This window comes from Strigops habroptila, chromosome 10 (genome assembly GCF_004027225.2).
Source record: "Strigops habroptila isolate Jane chromosome 10, bStrHab1.2.pri, whole genome shotgun sequence".
In the NCBI taxonomy this organism is placed as follows: Eukaryota; Metazoa; Chordata; class Aves; order Psittaciformes; family Psittacidae; genus Strigops; species Strigops habroptila.
In genome coordinates this window covers 42,404,821-42,423,194 of record NC_046359.1, presented here as the reverse complement: position 1 = coordinate 42,423,194, position 18,374 = coordinate 42,404,821, and the positions used below count along the sequence as shown (strand labels likewise).

At 45.3% G+C, this 18,374-nt stretch overlaps 2 protein-coding genes across 3 annotated transcripts in view; one reads left to right on the top strand and one right to left on the bottom strand.

Moving 5' to 3' along the window:
• The window catches only part of HHAT (hedgehog acyltransferase), a 157,510-nt gene extending 155,207 nt beyond the window's left edge, over window positions 1-2,303 (top strand). Inside the window, exon 12 of the mRNA XM_030499829.1 lies at window positions 561-2,303. Within this exon, the coding sequence (XP_030355689.1) occupies window positions 561-652 (92 nt within the window). The 3' untranslated portion in view covers window positions 653-2,303. The remainder of the gene's footprint in view (window positions 1-560) is intronic.
• Window positions 2,304-9,886: 7,583 nt separating this feature from the next.
• The window catches only part of KCNH1 (potassium voltage-gated channel subfamily H member 1), a 191,041-nt gene continuing 182,553 nt past the window's right edge, over window positions 9,887-18,374 (bottom strand). The window contains exons 11-12 of one of the 2 annotated variants that reach the window (XR_003993536.2): window positions 15,840-16,887; window positions 12,011-12,038 (exon numbers count right to left, since the gene is read on the bottom strand). Coding sequence is in view for 1 of the 2 variants with exons in the window: in XM_030499828.2 (XP_030355688.1) it covers window positions 16,039-16,887 (849 nt within the window). In the remaining variant the exon portion in view is untranslated. Of the gene's footprint in view, window positions 16,888-18,374 lie in introns of both variants that reach the window. The other variant, XM_030499828.2, reaches the window with a different exon arrangement.

Here is an 18,374-nt window from a genome sequence, read left to right as displayed (position 1 = left end):
GGCACAGTGGTGCTGTGACCCCATTAGCTGTTATGGGGCTGTAGAGTGCATACATCAATTTTTACACCCAGCTGCAGGGTACCTAAAGCAGCCTTAATCAGAGGTTCCCCTAGACTCTGCAGAACAGGTAACTGGATTTGGTCTGGTTTTTAATAAGCTGCATTGTGGCTTTGCGTCCCTTCGTGCCTAGGAAGCACTGTAGCCAGTTTAAAGCATCAGGGTTCATTCAGGGAGCTGCTTTATAGGCAAACCCACTACAAAGGAGTCGATTGAAACAGACCTCTTTAATTCAGCAGTTATGGTTTGGAGGTGCAGAGCAGGAACAGACCTGGCCCAGTTCCCTAAAACTGGACAAGACTGAGGCTGCAGGGGTTCAGGCATCGCTGGAGCTTAGACAATCCAGATTTCCCCTCTCAAATTTGGTGGGTTGGATTTACTTCCTTCTGAGACTGAATTGCTAATAACATTAATGAGAAGCATCATAAGTCATCCCCAGAGTATTCCTACTCAAAGCAGTCATTAATTATTCTGACTGGGATTGTCTGTATTTCTATTTATAGGCTGGCCATGGGCGACGCTGACTGTCCTCGGGTTCCTGTACTGCTACGCTCATGTTGGAATTGAATGGGAGCAAACGCACGCTGTGAGTTAGGAATGACACAAACCAGGGATTTTTAAGACAGGTTGATGGCTTTTCTGCACTGCAGAAAGATGTGCCAGGCCAAGTCTTTGGTCAATGTGTTAAACACAAAAGCTCATTTAATTGATTCTGGATTGTGAATGCAGGAATTGAACCAGAAACACGGATGGGCTGTGGCCGGGCTGGGGAGGCATTGTGGAGCATTTTGAATGATTTTGATAAAACAGCATCTCTGTGACTCTGTACATAGGCAGCAGCAGCTCCGAATGGGGATTTTATATATGCTGAAGATTGGTTTTATTTTTTCCAATGTTTTGCTGCCTATTTTAAGATAGTGAGGAAAAACTTTTCCCTACCTTGCAGCATTCAAAAAGCCCAGTCTCCCACAGCCTCTGTCCAGGAGCACACAGGGCTGTGCCCTGCACTTGCGCTACTCCCCAAAGGCCATGATGCTCATCAGTTCTTCTTGATTGCTTTCTGATATAAGCTAGAACATTTGTCATTATCACTGACTGCAGCACTTCAGCCTTAAGCTACTTTTGTACCTACTGTAGCAAAGTCTGCTTTTTGTCTTTAATGTCTTCATGTAAAATGTCGCCTTTAAAACAACCCCCTTTTTTTGGTAGTCTTAGGAATGGTTTCTTTCAAAAGAGCGAGTATGAAGACCTTCAGACTTTCTAAAGTTAGACATTCCCCCTAGGCCTGGCGAGAGGCCACCAGTCCTGGAGAGAGCTTCTTCCAAGAGCAGCTTCCTGCCCCCAGAGCAGAAGGACTCCTGTAAAACCTGTTCCATGCTCCCCGACTTCCATTTCAGCCTGTTGGGGGGCACAGTTAGAATCCTGTCCATCACTCCTGCAGCTTCAGCCAAGTCTGAAATGGCTTATCCCTTCAACAAGGAGTTCAGTCCGTGAGATAATAGGCTTCATCTTGGTGCCTGCATTTCTGATGTCTCTGCTGCTCAAAACTATGGCAGCCGCCTTTTCCCTCCCATCATTTTTTCCTGAAGAAACAAGGGCAGAGGCTTCAGCTCTCTACCTGTCTGGAGATGAAGCCCATCTCTTGCTGTTTCAAAGCAGAAGCTCCAGCCCTTTAAGTTTAGGGAAAGATTTTTCACCCAAGAGAATGCCATCATCTCCCCTGGAAGTCATTTCTAGGAGATACTATGGACTGTTGAAAATAAGACTCCCCTTGAATGCTTCCTGGCCAGAGACATGGCCCTCCTGATTGATTTATAATGATTGCACGGCTCCTCTCAGCCACAAAGAAGTATATTGCTCTCAGCCTCTGAATTTACTAAAAGGATCAGAGCCTGGCCTCGATGTTGGAGTAGAATTGAGCTCAGGGCAAGAAGTTTCTCAAACTTAACTCAAACATTGTAATTCAGTTGGATTAACATTGGAGTGAAAAGTCATGAGTCTGCTCTTCAGTCTTATCGATTACTGTTATGATGTGAAACAAGGGGCTGCTCTAAGTGATCAGATTCCAATTTGTATGCAGGCAAAACTTCCCACTCCAATATGGAAATGACCTTGAAGGTCATCCAGTGTATGCTTATTTCTGACCTAAAATTGATTTATATTTTTTTTAGTGCTTTATACAGCTTTAATAATTTTATATCCTTTTCTGTTTCTATAAATAAAGCTGGAACTGACTTTTGGCTTTAGAACTGTGTCTTGGAAAGCTACAGTTTGGTGTAAGAAAAAGAAGTGCTCCATTGCTGTGAAGAAACACTCCTATGTGCTGGAAGGCATGGGGCAGGCTTGGTCAGACACCAGGTGATGTATGTGCCTTCAGCTTGGAGGCACATTCCTTAGCATGACCTGAGAATTGACTCTTCATTATCATGTGGCACCTGATGTAACTGTGTGGGAGCCAGAAGTGCCTCCTCCAGGCAAGTCCTCTGTGACAGCCCCAGGGAGGAGGGAGTTTGCGGGGACCTGGAAGAGAGGGAAGCAGCCACCCTGCTTACCAAAGGGAGAAAATCGGTGAGGGGAGGAAGAGACTTCCAAACACTAAGGAAAAGCCAGTTAAGGGACCTAGGAAACACTGTCAAAGACAGAAATTGCCACAAAGACATTGGCCATTTTAAACCAAAAATGGCATTTCTAGTCAGAGGGGGTGCAGGGGGAGACAAAGGGGATGGACACTACTGCTGGCAGACCCTATAAGTCACAAAAGTGCAGTGACCAAAAAAATCAAGGTGGTGGCTCTGAACTGGTCTGGACAGACACATGATGGCTACTGACAAAACCAGTTTATGAGTGGTGCTGAAAAACTGCCTATGTGAGCAGCAAGCACAGCGGATCATAGAATCCCAGACTGGTTTGAGTTGGAAAGGACCTAAAGATTATCTAGTTCTAACCCCCTGCTATAATGTAATACGTGGCTTTAATGGCTACCACTAAGCCACTGTAGTGATCAAGTCTCTTGCACACACACATCCTAACTCCCGCCTTGGCTAGGAGAGCCCTCCAGCCACCACCATTCCTGGGGACAGTAAGATAATGCTAAGTGGCTCTTTGATTCGGCATTGATTAGAGGGGAGCGAGGCTTTGCTCACGGATCTCTTTCACATCTGAGAGCTAAAAGCAGCTTAGTTGGAATAAACAGCTTACCACAGGTCAGAAGAAAAACAGCTTAACTACGACAACCTGCAGCAATTTGATTATTAGCCATAGCAATAATGCAGGACCTGTCCTTTCTCTTGCGCACCCGCTTTATTTCCCCCGTCACCACTAAACTCTGGAGCCGGTTGCAGCTCAAGGGGAGGCTTTGCCTTCCTCAAGCGTGCTGGCAGCATTTTCCTCAAGGAGCTGTGAAGAGTGAGGAGATTGCTATGCATGTTCTGTCACAGCTTCTCCTGCCTGCATGTTATAGTCCCCCCTCCTTCCCCGAGTAGCGCTGCCCGCTAATGCTGTGCAAAATAATTCTCAGCACGCAGCCACTTGTTAGTCAAGGCATGCGTTTTAATCCCACAGGGACAGCTGAAATACTGCTCTCCACAAAGCCTGGGAAGAACTCTGGGGCTAGAACACCTTTGAGGAAGGAGGGGAAATCTGCATTACAATAGCTTGTTTCTTGTATTACGGTACCTCTGAGAGCGACCCTCTCTCATGGGCTCCTCTGCCGAACCCCGGCAGACGCACGTGCCCCGAATTCAACTGAATTCAGCAGTTCTTCCATTAGTTGCATGTAAAAGGAAGGAAAGATGAAGACAACCATTGTATTGGAGATTTCCAGTGCCAGAAAATGCAGTCATGTCAAGCACAGGTCCTGCCAGAGCATCTGAGGGTGAGATGAATCCCAGCTGCCCCTGGCACGAGACACCTTATGCCTGAGCTTACTGCAGGTGGATCAACTCAGCCTATTCATCCCCACCCTGCAGGCAAGCACTGGCAGCTCCGAGTCTGAGAGGCTTTCAGGGATGCCACCGGTACCCAGGAAAAGGGAATGTCTGATGGATCTGACCAACATGCTTTCGACACTGCACAGGAGAGTGAGCTGAAGAGAGTCAAAGCCTGACTTTCGGGCAGCCTCGGTGCAGCTCCCTCAAGCTTTAGCAATGTCAGTCCTCCAGCCACGTGGCATCATTTTCTTCAAGGAGCTGTGAAGAGTGAGGAGATGATTGCTGTGCATGCTCTGTCTGGCCTTGGAAACTACTGCTCTGGGAGGAAACACTCACTCAGTGCCCAGCACAGGTAATGACAGGATGAAAAGTACACAGTGGTATTAGTCAGGGACATCAAGCCCAGTTACAGATAGATGCTTAAAAATCTCTTTCTTTATGCTGGCAGTCACAAAGGTCTGGGGGAAGAGCAAGTTACACTCGTGTCAGGATTTAACAGGCAAATTTTGACCACAAGCTAGGCTGATCCACCTTTCATCACACCCAGGGCCAGTTCAGTGTAACTGTAAGGAACCCACAGTACCTGCATCCCAGCTCAAAAGAAATGGGCTCCCTGCAGCACGCACCTTCCCCAGCAACAGTCAGCCTACAGGTAATGAAAGTGCGTTACTATCCACAGGGACTTAAACACTTTCCATATGGTTGGGTTGCTGAAGTGAATCAATGCTGACAAGTGCATCAGCCAACCACTGAAAAGTTAAACTTTACTGAAGAAATAACACAGGAACATAACTTGGGTTGTGACCTGTGCACTTTGAATTGTATCAGCACTCCCTCTAGAGCTGGGCTTGCTTGACAAAATTCATTAATTTTTATGGCCCACAGAACTTCCATTCCTGCATTTGAGTTTCCAAAATTAGGTGGCAAAAAATAGAACAACTGGAACTGATAGTAGAAGACCAGAAACATCTACGCTGTTGGGAAGCACATTTAAAAGGCAAGTCATAGGGAAAAGAAGATGCAGCTGATTTTTTTTCAGCCTGCTTCTGGAAGGGTTGAGGTTGCTTTAAGGGCTCAGGGATGTGGGAGGCTTACCTTATAGTAAGCCAAATTGCAGAGATAAAAATAAGCCATTTATGAGACAGTTCTTTAAATGATGTTATTTCTGATTTATAGTTACAGGTTTCTTTACTCTTGTGGCAGCAGTTTTGTGCTGAGGTGGTAGTTTACACTGAAGTTACTGCCTAATAACATTCATTTGGTCACGTCTCTGCTCCATGTTACTTCAGCCATCTCTCAGCTGCCTTCCCCCACCTCTTGGCACCCCTTGATCAGGTCCAGCTCTCACGACAGTGCTGCAGGCACGGTAAGGGCCCCACGCTAAAACACCACCCAGCAGCAGCAACACCAGCCTGTCCTGGGCTCTGCTTTACCAGCCAGTTGCCGCGGACCCATTGTGAATTGTGCTATGAAATGGCAAAACGAAGGGGAGAAAGAACCATGGGCAAAACCTTCTGCAGGACTTGGAGACTCAAGGACCCTTCAGCACAGCAGCTTCTGACTGCACCTCCTGCCAGCCTGATAACAAAGGTAAGGGTCTGGGGACACTGAGGCAGGTTTTGACCCCCTGGCACTCCAGTGATAGCCTCTCCTACAGTGGGCATAAGGTGTTCATTCTCCCAGTCCCTGCATCTGCCTTCCAAGACTTGGGTGGTGTGGTCAGAGCACTCAGAGTGAAGACTGAGGCAAAGAAGTCATTGAGAACTTCAGCCTTCTCCAAAACCAGGGTAGCCAGTTCTCCTGTTTCCTTCTGGAGAGGGCCCACATTGTCCTTAGTCTGTCTTTTGTTTGCAACATACGTAGAGAAGCCGTTTGTGTTATCTTTCACATCCCTGGCTAGACTCAATTCTAACTGGGCCCTAGCTTTCCTGACCTGATCCCTGGCTTCCCAGACAATGTGCAGTGCAGTGTTATCGTTCTAAAGGAAACCCAAACCAAATTCTTTATTTTGGCTCAGGGTTACACATGGATTCTCTTTGCTCTCGGTCCTATTCTCACACCATAGCTGAGACTGTTCAATGAATTTTCCTGTTAGTTCTTCTAAAATACCTTCTGCTTAACCATAAAACTCGCTGATAACACTTGCCAGAGAGGTTTGAAAGCAGTCTGCATTTCCCTTCAGTGTAAGCCACTGCTCACAGGAACCACTTCTTGGGCCTATTGCTGAGCACATAGCGGCTCCCAGGTTTAATACTGCACTCAGTGTGCTACTGCTGATGAAGAAGAGGCCATAGTCCTCCTTTTATAGGAAATCCACACATGGAATAGATAATCCAACAGAGTTTCTTCCTCCCCGAGCTGTGTATTTCAGCTGGGAGAATGGGGATGTGCACGGAAATACCTGTATCAAAAGAGCACGACCCCCTCAGACTGGCACATACAGAGCGCAGTGATGTTCACAGGGGCTACGTGTGCCTTGAGCAGGCATTAATGGCAAAGCTGTGCCTTCACCTCATTCCTCATCTGCCTGAGCCTGTTCAAAGAAAACTCTGCAAGTGAACAAAGCTAAAAAAAACCCCCAAAACCTGAAAGAAACAGTGTGCAGAACAGTAAAAGCAACCTCAAAAGCAGGAGGTTGGAGGTTGCTCACACCCTCCTACCTCCATCAGTACCAGCTGAGAATTCGGGAGAGAAAGGTTGAGAGTTGGTCATGATGGATGAACCTGCCAAAGGTAAGCTTGTTTCAAACCTACACCTGTGCCATTAGGAAGTTATATTTGAACCTGGCTGTGCTACCCGAGGGCTTGAACTTCCTTAGGAAGGGGGAACAGGAATGGAAAAGGAAGAGGAAAGGAAAATCCCCAAAAGACAAGGCTTGAGCACATGTATTTTGTGGATACAGCTGTGCACAAGTGTCTTCATATCTCCTTCTGACAGATGCATTAGGAGCTCTGTTACTCTAATGCCTTCTTTGGATGTTTGAGGTTTTTACTCATCCTGTCTTTCAAGAACAGGACAGGTTATTTCTCCCAACCTCCATGTACCAACACTGAGGTTGTGGTGAGTTAGAATGAAAGAAGTAAAAATGCAATCGTCTAGGTGAGAAATATTAACTGTTTTTATTTGCTGATAGTCTTCCTATGCTGTATGCCTGGTGCAGTTAAACCCCTCACACCACTGGCAGTAATAAATACCATAGCAACGCCACATCCTCCTCAGCACTTTCTGGTTGGATATGCAGCCTCACTACCCACCCTACCCTCAGCAAGCAGCTGATATTCCTTCAGTGATGGGGGGGCAACATAAGACCTTGCTATTGCACATGCGTGCAAGAGGGGATAGATTTCTTAGAATCGCAGCCTGGTTTGGGTTGAAGAGACCTTAAAGCTTCTCCAGCTCCAGCCCCCTGCCACGGGCAGAGACACTTTCCACTAGAGCAGGTTGCTCCAAGCCCCCATGTCCAACCTGGCCTTGAACACTGCCAGGGATGGGGCAGCCACAGCTTCTCTGGGCACCCTGTGCCAGCGCCTCAGCACCCTCACAGGGAACAACTTCTGCCCAAGAGCTCATCTCAATCTCCCCTCTGGCAGGTTAAAGCTGTTCCTCCTTGTCCTGTCCCTACAGTCCCTGATGAAGAGTCCCTCTCCAGCATCCTTGTAGCCCCCTTCAGACACTGGAAGGTGAACTGCTGAATTGCAGATTTCCTGCAATTCAGCCCCACAGGTTCTCACAGCACAGAAAAGCTGGTTTATGTTGGTTGTATTTATTCCAGCGCAAAAAAGCATTGGAGCCTGAGTGGCTTCTGACCTCAACAGAGACACTAAAACAGACCACAGGGCAATGAAGAACCTCCATTACCAAACACTAAATGCAAAACCATGTAACCAACACTCGCCCCCCCCCCAGCTGACCCAGAGCAGGGTGCCCGAGGCTCAGGTAGAGCTCCCACATCCTTGGGAGGGGTCCCCATCTGCTGCCACCCATAGAATCATAGAATCAACCAGGTTGGAAAAGACCTTTAGGATCATCAAGTCCAACCATTCCCCAGCACTGCCAAGGCCACCACTAACCCATGGCACTGAGGCCTCGGCTACACGGTGTGTGAACACTTGCAGGGACGGTGACTCCAGCCCTGCCCTGGGCAGCCTGTTCCAATGCCCGAGCACCCTCTGTGAGTCAGTGTAGAGGCGAGGAGGGTTCCAGGCCCTCTGCCAGCCGGTGCTACCAGTGAGGGGCTCCTCTACATCCCCAAGGAGGGTGCACAGCATCACACAAGCTCCAACGCGGAGCCCTCCTCTGGCTACATGCCCCCAGGCAGCAAAGTGCTGCCCTTTGCACACCAATTCATGACAAAATAAGCAGCAAGAGCTGCAGTTATTGCTGAGAGAAGTCAGAAGGCTCACCATGCATCCCATGGTCTAGAAGGTCTTTGTCCATGCTCTGAATACACTCTTGGGTGCAGTGCATGAGGCGTAGGGGCTGGCAGCGGTGGGATGGGGTGCTGCAATTCAGCACCCAAGGCTGGCCAAAAAACACTGTAGTTGATAACCTGGTTTGAAATGCTGCGGGGCTGAGGAGGGGAGCACTGTGTGGGCAATGCTGGCCCTCTCTGTGCTAATTTAATTTGCAGCACAACCAGGGAGGCTGCTGAGAATGCAGGAGAAGCCTGAGCAAAGAAAATAATGGAGAGTTCAGAAAATGAGAACAGCAGCCTCTAGAGAGCTGACCCCCCCACTCCCCCCCGCCAAATACAAGCCTTCACTATGGTAATTTACCCTTTTCTAGTAAGTACAGGGAGCACTGTATAACCATAAGCTAAAGAAAGCTGGATCTTCCTACTGGCCAGTGAAACAATACTAGCAACTGGAGATCTGTCACAGCACATACTACAGGGGATGCAGAAATGGTGTTAAAAATAGCTCCTCATTGTGCTCCTCGGCTGCTCTCTGTACGGTTTAGCCTCAGCTCTGCAGTCTGAAAGCTTATGCTTCATTGCTGTTCTTTTAATGACAAAACTCACAAGCCCATGAAGCGTCTCATACAGGTGACAGCCACGTTCACCAGGCACCTAACAGGAGGGTGGAGAATGAGCCACAAAATGGGTGCGAAGCTCACGGGGTCTGGGCTGACATCCTGACCACCACAGCTCTGTATACACATGCAGTGTGGCTGCTGCCTGTCATCCCATCATGGGTGCCCATCCTGACCTGACAGGATCTCCTGTTCTGCCCACCTTTGGTTATGCATTTCTTTGCTGAGGTAGCCAACAAAGTAACACTCATTGCTGCCCATGCAGCAGTGTCACTGGCAGGCGACACACAAAAGGGCTTCATTCCTGTTGGTTTTGTTTTCATTTGTCTGTGGTAAGGTCACCTTCTTCTGCAGCAGATGACAGGACAGCAGAAGCCTCTCGGATCTCTGGTCTCCAGGAGTTTTGTAGCAGTTCTCAGATACTGCAGATGTGAACAGTTTGAAGCACAGACCAACTGCAAACACATGTGCCCCCAGGATAGCAAACCATCATTTTGGACAGGTCACAGCCAGTCTTCGAGTGACCTTGTTCCTGCTCAGCAGAGACCTGGCCCAGACTGGAGTCCACAGTGCAGGACATTGCCTGAGGTCCTGGATAGACACTGTACAGCGCCCCTTTGGTCAGTTTACAGTGACCCTAGGAGTGCAAATCCCATCTGTACTGATAGACAGCAGACAGAAACCCGAGGCAAGAACCTGAATTGTTTACAACCAAACCAGTAATACCAAACTTCTCTACTGATAACACTCAAGATCCAAACCAGCAGCAACAAAATGACAAGGCAGAAGCTCTAGCCAGTAACTTAAAGCCCCCTTGGTGATCTCATGATCACATATTGAACACACAGAAAAGCACACCAAAGCAATGGTAATGTATAAAATAGTTTATTACTATAATAAATAAAATTAAACTTTTCTTTACAAATATTATTTGTGCTTGTTTAAAAATGTTGAATAGGGCTCTTGATAATGTAGGTGGCTGCATCTGTAACTGAAACATTCCTGGACAGTGTGGCTACATCCATCCAGACACACACTGTCTTGCTACCGGCAGCTGCTTTGCTGACCACAAAAATAGTATCTACTCATTCTGGTTTTCTAGTCATGCTTCATTGAACAAAGTGACAATGCAAAGAAAAAGAACCAAGAGTATTTGGTGGATTTCTGAAAGGATAAACCCAGGTGAAGTACATTGAAAAGCGCCAAAGCAACTGCATTAACTGCATACCAATAGTGTCCATGCAGTGGTGGCTAAATACTGAAACGCAGACAGGTCTCCAACAGATGTACAAATATTGATTGCATGTAGGTACAATAATATAACACATTCATTAGAAAACTTGGTATTTCTTTATATAGCAGTTCATCCTGATACAAGATTATTGAACTTCTTTCATCTAACAGCTAAAATGATTCTTTTTCTATGTTAGTGGTCACAGATTCAGTGGGAAGAAGAAAAAAAAACAACCCATGAGCCTTTCAGAACAGTTAGTGAAAACCCCAAATGGTTTGGTTAACATTAGGCGTTTAGATCCAGTTACAGAGATGAGCTGGGATTACACATCAAACAGGTTTACACAACACTCAACAATCGGCTGGAAACAAATTACAGTTGCAGGTAAATTCACATTAGATTGCTCGAACTGTAAAAAAAAGATCTTTGAAACAAACCCTTCTGCACTACGATGGGCTGGCTCCCTGATATGCAAAAGTGTTCAGACAATAGTTAATGTCTCTTCGTTTTTGTGAGGGGAGAGGGCTGCTGGAGTAATTCATTATCCTAATAAGAAGGCAGTAAGTGGAGAAAGAAATGCGGTTACCAGCAGATTTAGAAATTAGATTTAGATTTCCATTAGATTTAGAAAGCTCATCAAAGAAGTGCTTCATCTTTAGGCAACACTGTAAATACTATAGAACATTAAGAAGGAAGGAGAATGGAATCACAGTTTGAATTATGTCACTTATGAAAGGGTCTTAAGGCTAAATGTTAGATATATCTTATTGCAAAAAGCTTTATTTGTATTTAATTGAATCAATACTTGCCACAACAGTGTGGTCTAAACAATGTCAGGTTGGAGGACACAGTATCCTCCTGTGCCTCACCTCAGATTTCTGGAGCTTCCCCTGCACGGGACTCTCTCTAAAAGGTTTGTCTTAATGAATCAGAAGTGCAGCTGAAACACAGACTTTGTTATTGCCAACACACCCACAGGAGACTATGTGGAGATGAAAAATTCAGTAGAAGACGCTTTTCACCATCTAACACCAGGACAAGAAAGCAGAGGTGCAGCAACCATGTGTGATGCTGCCCATGAGAAGAAGGACAGGCTCAGCACCTTGGAGACAGCCCCTGGTACCAGGAAAATGAAATCCATTTATTCCACCCCCCTCTTGCAGGAGAAGCCATGAGAAGCACTACCAGGGCAGCTTAGCTTCAGAGATACCATGAACAAATAGTGGCTTATGAGCCTTATTCCCACCAACGATGATAGAGTGTTTTTCCAACTTCACATGTATTCCGGTTTCCTGACTATCACAATGCTTGCCAGATCTTCTCTCAGTCACAATGTTTGCCAGACTAACAGTATAAAGTTGAGGCCAGCTAGAGAAACCGTAAGTCATGGCCTGAAAAGTTCAACAGTTAAAGAAGATACCAGCTAGGACATTTGGTGGATGCCTACTGGGAAGATTTAAGCTCCCTTCTTGAACTGGAATCATTAAATGAGAGATGTGCTTTTACTGAACAGAAACGCAATCCAGAGACTTACCTATACATAGATACTATATATATGTGTGTATGTACACGCATCTGCACAAGTGTCATCATACACATTGTTGTTTATATAGTAAAGACAAATTATGTATTAAATTCTTTCACAGACTGTTTAAGAGTGATTGAAAGTGTATCACCAAATATTCACAGTAAATATCTTGTTCAGTTCATTAAAGTGAAGTACTGTAGAAACAGAACATCACCTTCGAAGCTGTTAAACAGGGTGTTCGCTGGGATTCAGGGCAGCACTGTGAAAGAGATTTAAAGCAAGAATGGTGTTTAAACAAATATGCACATAATTCCACACAGAAGTCAATGTATCTGAACATGGTGGGGGGAGGGTCGGGGTTTGCTTTTTTAATCCTGTGCTGAAAATTTAGCAATTTTCTTTCTAACGGTTTAAACATGAACTTTTAGAAGTTTTCATTTTACCAAATCACAACCCAGGCTCTTCCTCTCAACTGAAATCTAATTTTGACTGAAATCTAATTCCATTGTATAGCAAAAATGGAACACACCATCTCTGTTTGATTAATGCAGGTCATTTGGCAGGTTGTTGAATGGCAGAAGCACTATGCCAGAACACAGGTAAAGCTGAAGCATCGTGTTTTCTCCTTTTTTATAGCATGTACAAACATTTGTTTGTTAAGGGGCAGAAGCCTTATGTTCAGAGATCATTCACTTCTAAACTGGAAAATAATTTAAGTGAAAGGGCTTAGCCAACATGTAAAGAGAAACAAAAGAAAAAGGAAAAGCTGACAAATAAACTAAGAACAAGCAGCAGTTACAGTGGGTATTGACACCATCCAGCCACAGGCATCTCAGTGTAAGGCTCAATGGAGACAGATCTGTAGCACAGGTGCTTTTAACCACTCTCTGAAGGAGAAGGGCTGCACTGGCAGAGCCTGGGCACCACAGCACAGGTCCAGATGAGTTCAAAGGAGTGACTAGTCCCATAGCAGGCAAGGATTTGCTCATTTAACCACTCAATAGCCCAGGGAATCCAAAGACCAAAGCTCATCCTAGATAGTGTATTTTTTTCATGTTCTCTTACAACATAGGCAGGTTACTAAGGGTTGATACTGGCTCCTACAACTAGTTTTAGTGCCTGCCAGTTCATAAAATCGTAATAAAATGGGTCTAATCTCAGCTACAGCTGTGCAAATCTGAATGACATGGCCCGCTGTCAGCAATGACCTGCAGCAGGCACCCTGAAGGTATCATTGCAAGGAGCAGTTTCTCTGGAGTTTCATGATCATAACAAAATCACATTTGGCCATAATCTTCAAAGACATTAAGTTTTTAGTATAATTCCAGAGTGTATTACAATCTTTGAAGGCTTTATAAATTGGTTATAAATGGCTTTTACTACAAGAGCTTCATAAAAGCCTTAAAAAAGGACTCCGTGCTGCACCCACCCCCTGTCACACGGGTGTGCAGGTACCGTGTTGTGCTGAACATCAGGCTACAGGAGACGTACCCACACCAATTGTGGAGGTATCCACCTTTATTCACAGCTGTGGCTAGTTGTGGGGCCTCTAGGGCTGACCCTGCCTTGACTCCAGACCTGGGTAATCAGCAACTCCAGCATCACCTTAACAGATCCCTGAGGGCACATCATAAAAATACTGCTGAGAATGATCAGCTTGGTATCAGCAACAAAGGGCCAGGTAACCACGTGTAGTTCCATGTCTGTGCTGCAATTCTGGAGATACTAGGCACATGCTTTGGAGGTTGTTATAAACATTTCCTCCTTCATCTCTCTGGAATAAGCTCGTTTCCATGTTTATCCAGCTGCAGGTAACTGGGTGGCACTTTCACAAAGTGCTTGCTAAGTTCAGCAAGACTTTCAGCCTGTCAATGATTTTATGAAGAAAACCTAATGTCAGGAACATAATGCTGATGAGGAATTTGTCTGGATTAGGAAACTGGCTCCAAGCCAATCTCTAAAATCTTGCTGGAACTTTTGGGCATCAATTGGCCTTGTATATCAATACACAGATGAAATTAGGCATAATTTCATTATCCAGTGAATTTACAGACTGAGGAGACTAGAAAGAAAAAGATCATTCAGCAGTTTCTAACTGAAACCATTGATTATGGATTTCTTGGGGCAATCATCCCCCATAGCTGTTACAGCCAACTGTTGCTACTTGCAGTGATTGAAGCACCAAACACTGGGTGTGATTTTGGTCAAAGAGCCTTCCTCAGTACTGCATGTCTGCAGTGTCTAACTGTAAAAGACACCAGTTACCACTAACCTAAACATGGAACCATAGAGAAATAAATTAAGGAAATGGCACCTTGGTTCCAGAGCAAGTCACCTCCCTACCGCCTTCTCTTGTGGGAGGGAAAAGGTAGCCTACAGATCTGACCCTGATAGCTGCTTCTCGGGAGTATTTCAGTCCTTGGGTAAGAATTTACAACCTGTGGACAATTCCCTACGGAACCAAGGTTTAAGACCCTTGAAAGCCTAAACTAGCTGCCTCTCGACCTGGAAATGGTGATGCTGTGCTTGGGATAATCAGCATCTGCGAGCAAGCACAGTTACTGCAGGAACAGACACCAGGACCTGAGCTGGTGGCTCTGCACAGCATGTCCTCACTGCTGCTGTGGTGCATCAGAGGACTTCACGCTTCCCCAGGGATGTCTGACACAGTTCCGCATTGCACCGTGCAAGCATCAACCCAGCAGAAATCCTTCCCTTGCCTCCTCCTTACTTAACGTGAACAAAAATCTTCCCCCCAAAATCATGTAGTTTTTGTAATGACTTAGTACGATGGAAAAAGAATGAGACTTACTTAACTACTCCCACTCCATGGTAAGACCTATTGCCATTAAAAATGAAAACCCCAAAAAGTGTTGCTTCTGAGCTCTAACCTACTGTTAAATAGTGAACATACTGGGTCAGTGGAAAGAATATACTGTGAAGATACACCTATATCCCAAGGTGCTAACCCAAGCGATGATACCAGCTATGCTACTCTGTCTCATGAATAATGAAGAGAAGTTTTGGTAAAGTGCTTCAATCTTCCTCCAAAAAAAGATACGAAAATACAAGTTTTGGAAACATCTCCTTCTTTAAGAAGCAGATCTTTTTGTTTCCTTGCTACAATAGCACTTGTGTACAGTAAGCACTGTATTTCTACCTCTACTATCCATTTATGTACTAGCTAGAATAGATCAGGAACAATACATCTGGATGTAGAGGAAAATGCCACAATCTAAAATCTTTAAAAGTTCTGTGAGAGCCTTTGGCTACAATGAACATTATCAAAACAGAAACTTCTGAAGAAGAATAATTTAACAAGAATTAAAAGAGCAGATCATAGCAAAACCAGGACAGAAATGCCACAGTATATTTTCATGGGGGGGGCCTGTTATTGATGTTCCCAGCCTGTGGTGCAGTGGGCTGTGCTCAGGTACACTGCTCACCCAACGGCAGGAGTTCAAAGGTAACATATTCAAAGACATCTGAGACAGAAGTCGAGTTCTGGAGAATCAGTCTCCTTGACTCAATGAATAAGAATGCGGGAGGTCCCATTTATTAACAGCCCTGAAGTACTGTGGCTATTGTTGAGAATGCTGTTAAATGTAATTGCTTTATAGCACTATGTCAGTTTGCAATGGAGAAGTACAATTTTTTTTCATCTTTTTAGCCCTTCCTTGACTACCCAAAAATAACTTCAGTACCGAGTAGCACTCATTCCACTGAAATGAAATACACATCTACTGCTCTTTGTGTTATTAGAGATACATGAAAATATACTGTGACACTGAACATGCTGTACAGGTGACTGAGACAGTGACAGCAGCAGCAAAAACAACCCCACCAAACGCTGAAAACAGAAGCACCCTGCCGAGTGCTTATTCACACAGGCAAAACCCAAGCTGCCAACGTAAGGCATGCTCCAAAAACCTCAGAGTCACCTGGGGCTCATGGGGACAGCTGCTGCTGTCAGAATTCTTATTCCAACATCCCGAGGGAGAGAGGGGAATTGGGGAGGGAAATGGGCACCAATGGAGAAAAGAAACTTTAGAAACTGTACCCTTGCTGTCAAAAAGGCTTCAGAGTCAGCTGCCATCTTGACATGAGGTTGCAATTCCTGTTACCATACCTTTTTGGACACAGGGAACATGCTTTAGTGAACTGGTCCCTCACTCATTTTCAAGAAAGATTACATTTAAAATGTTAGAGGGGCTGTTTCTTTGTTTGTTGGGGTTTTGTTTGTGTTTAAAAGAAACACCTCAGCTAGCTCCAAACATGTCTTTTTCTGATTCTGGAGACTGGGGCCTTGATATTTCAAACAACTCCTGTGGTGACTGGGAGCTTCTTCTTGAGGTTAATATCCTAAGGATCTCAGCGAGCTGTTTTTCTATATTGGTCATTTTTGTGTTTAAAGCCTTGATGTCCTCTTTCAACTCGTGTTTCACTTCTAGCATGGTGGCCTGAAGAGTCTGTTCGGGGATGGGATAAAAGGAATGCTTGACCTCGGTGAGGACCGGGCTGCGGTCCTGCGGGCTTCTCGTCTCCCCAACATTATCCAAGCGCAAGTCACTTTTTGTGATGCCACTATCACAAGAGTCTGTCTTCTTCAGGGTAGCTTCTCCCGAAGCTTTAGTTCTCTCTGGTAAAGTCTCCATGGACTCTGCTTTAGACACCTTGTTCCAGTCTTCACCTTTCCCACAGGCATCTTTGAACTTGGCCCAGCCTTTTCGTCGGGGGTAGTCCCCTGACACTTTACATCCCACGTAGTCCGACGTCGGGGCCTGCAGCTTCGCCTGGTCAGAGGCCCCAGATGTGGAAGCAGATTGGTACGACACAGGGGTCGCCGGGCTCTCCCGGACAGTCACGACGCTGGCTTTGACCACTGAGCGGGCCGAGGAGTGCTCCCCTAGAACGTTCCCCTTCTCCACGTCCAGGTCATCCGGCTCCCGGCCCCGCTCTGCTGCGAGCCGCGCTTCCTTCTGCTGCCTGAACCTCTGGAACAGCCGGCGGACAGGGTGGTCTGGGGGTAAGATCAGAGGCGCTTCGTTCTTCCTCTTCATTCTCTCCTCTTCTTCACGTTTGACGTCGCTGATCTTCCGGAATACGATCTACAGGGAAAGGAGATTTCAACTCTGTGATTAACTGCACATTTGTTGAGGGGTAGAAGTTGTAGAGAAAGAGTTATTGGAAAAAATTTATTTTAACTGACAAATGCACAATCTCTGACATTTACAGCAACATTTTCAAAAGTGTCTTATCTTGTGTCTTTCCTTATTTAAGAGCATACACCATCTGCCTCATGACACCAGAAAGAAAAAAAGAACAAGATCTCTGCAGTTCTGAGAGGTCAGCAAGGCAGCACCATTGGAAATATAATGAGCCCAGGAAGTCGTTCTATTTTGTGTTAAAACCGACTTCGTATATTTGTTTTCATGACTCAATAGTTTAGCACCAAGTTTCTCACACTACAAAGAGCCATTCCCTTGTCTTACATCAGTCTCATCCCAGAGTGATGCCATTTATCATGCATGCAAAAGATATGATATTATTTTAGCACAGCTTGACCAATAATGAGGCCAGTACAGCAGAGATTCCAACAGCAGTTTGCAAAGTGCTTCTTGCCCTTCCTTCCTTCCCACACCCTCTTCTAGAAGCAACTTGTGGTGTAGGAATGAGGCACAGCTCAAGCCAATTCCACAATCAAGGGTACAAGGACAGAGAGAAACGGGCTTTGCGAGGCCTGTTCATGGCTTGATTACTACAGAAGCTTGAAGAGCTTCATGTCTTTTTTCTTTATTTCTATGGAAAAGGGGGCATTTTTGCACAAGGAAACATCAATTTTCTCTCTACTCTCCTAATTATATCTTCCTGAGCCTGTAGGCGAAGTGATTTCTGTGGGAGCAGCCCAAGGGTCTCATGGTACTGACATAAGTGCCCCACACAGCCCCAAAGTGCAGCCAGGCAATGTTTCTTCCCTGGACTAGATGGCAACACACTCTCTTCAACATGTGTTTTACACTGGTGTTGGCATCTTCAAGCCAAAAAACTCCACTGTGTTATTAAAGGAGAACCAGTAAGTAGCCTGGTTTGAAAATGGGAGGTCCCCTAACCTGAAGTTTTCAATACAGAGGATAAAAGATGTAACCCCCTGCTTCTACTGAACACTGATATTTAATCTCCTCAGCTGCTTTTGAGAAAATCCACTCAAAGTCCTTACACTCCAATGCAGAAATAACTTTCAGATTCAAATAGTTATTAGGAAATGTGTAAATAAAGCCATCCCTCTATTGCAGACAGATTTAAATTAAACTGAACATAATAAGCACTGCTTCACTGGCACACACAAAATACATGTTTCTCCAGACTCCAGTGCTTCTTGACAGATTTGTCGTTGTGAAGCAGGGAAAAAAAACATCTTAACACAGTGTCTTTGGAAGGAAAAAGTTGTCAGACTTGGCAGCATTTCCCAAATACAAAAGAATAAAATTAGCAGGAAGGATATTTTATTTCCAGGCTTCAATTAGGAAACTAAATGTGAAATAAGAATAAGAAAACAGGGTAGTTGACAGTCTTTTTTTTTTATTCCCCCAGGAAA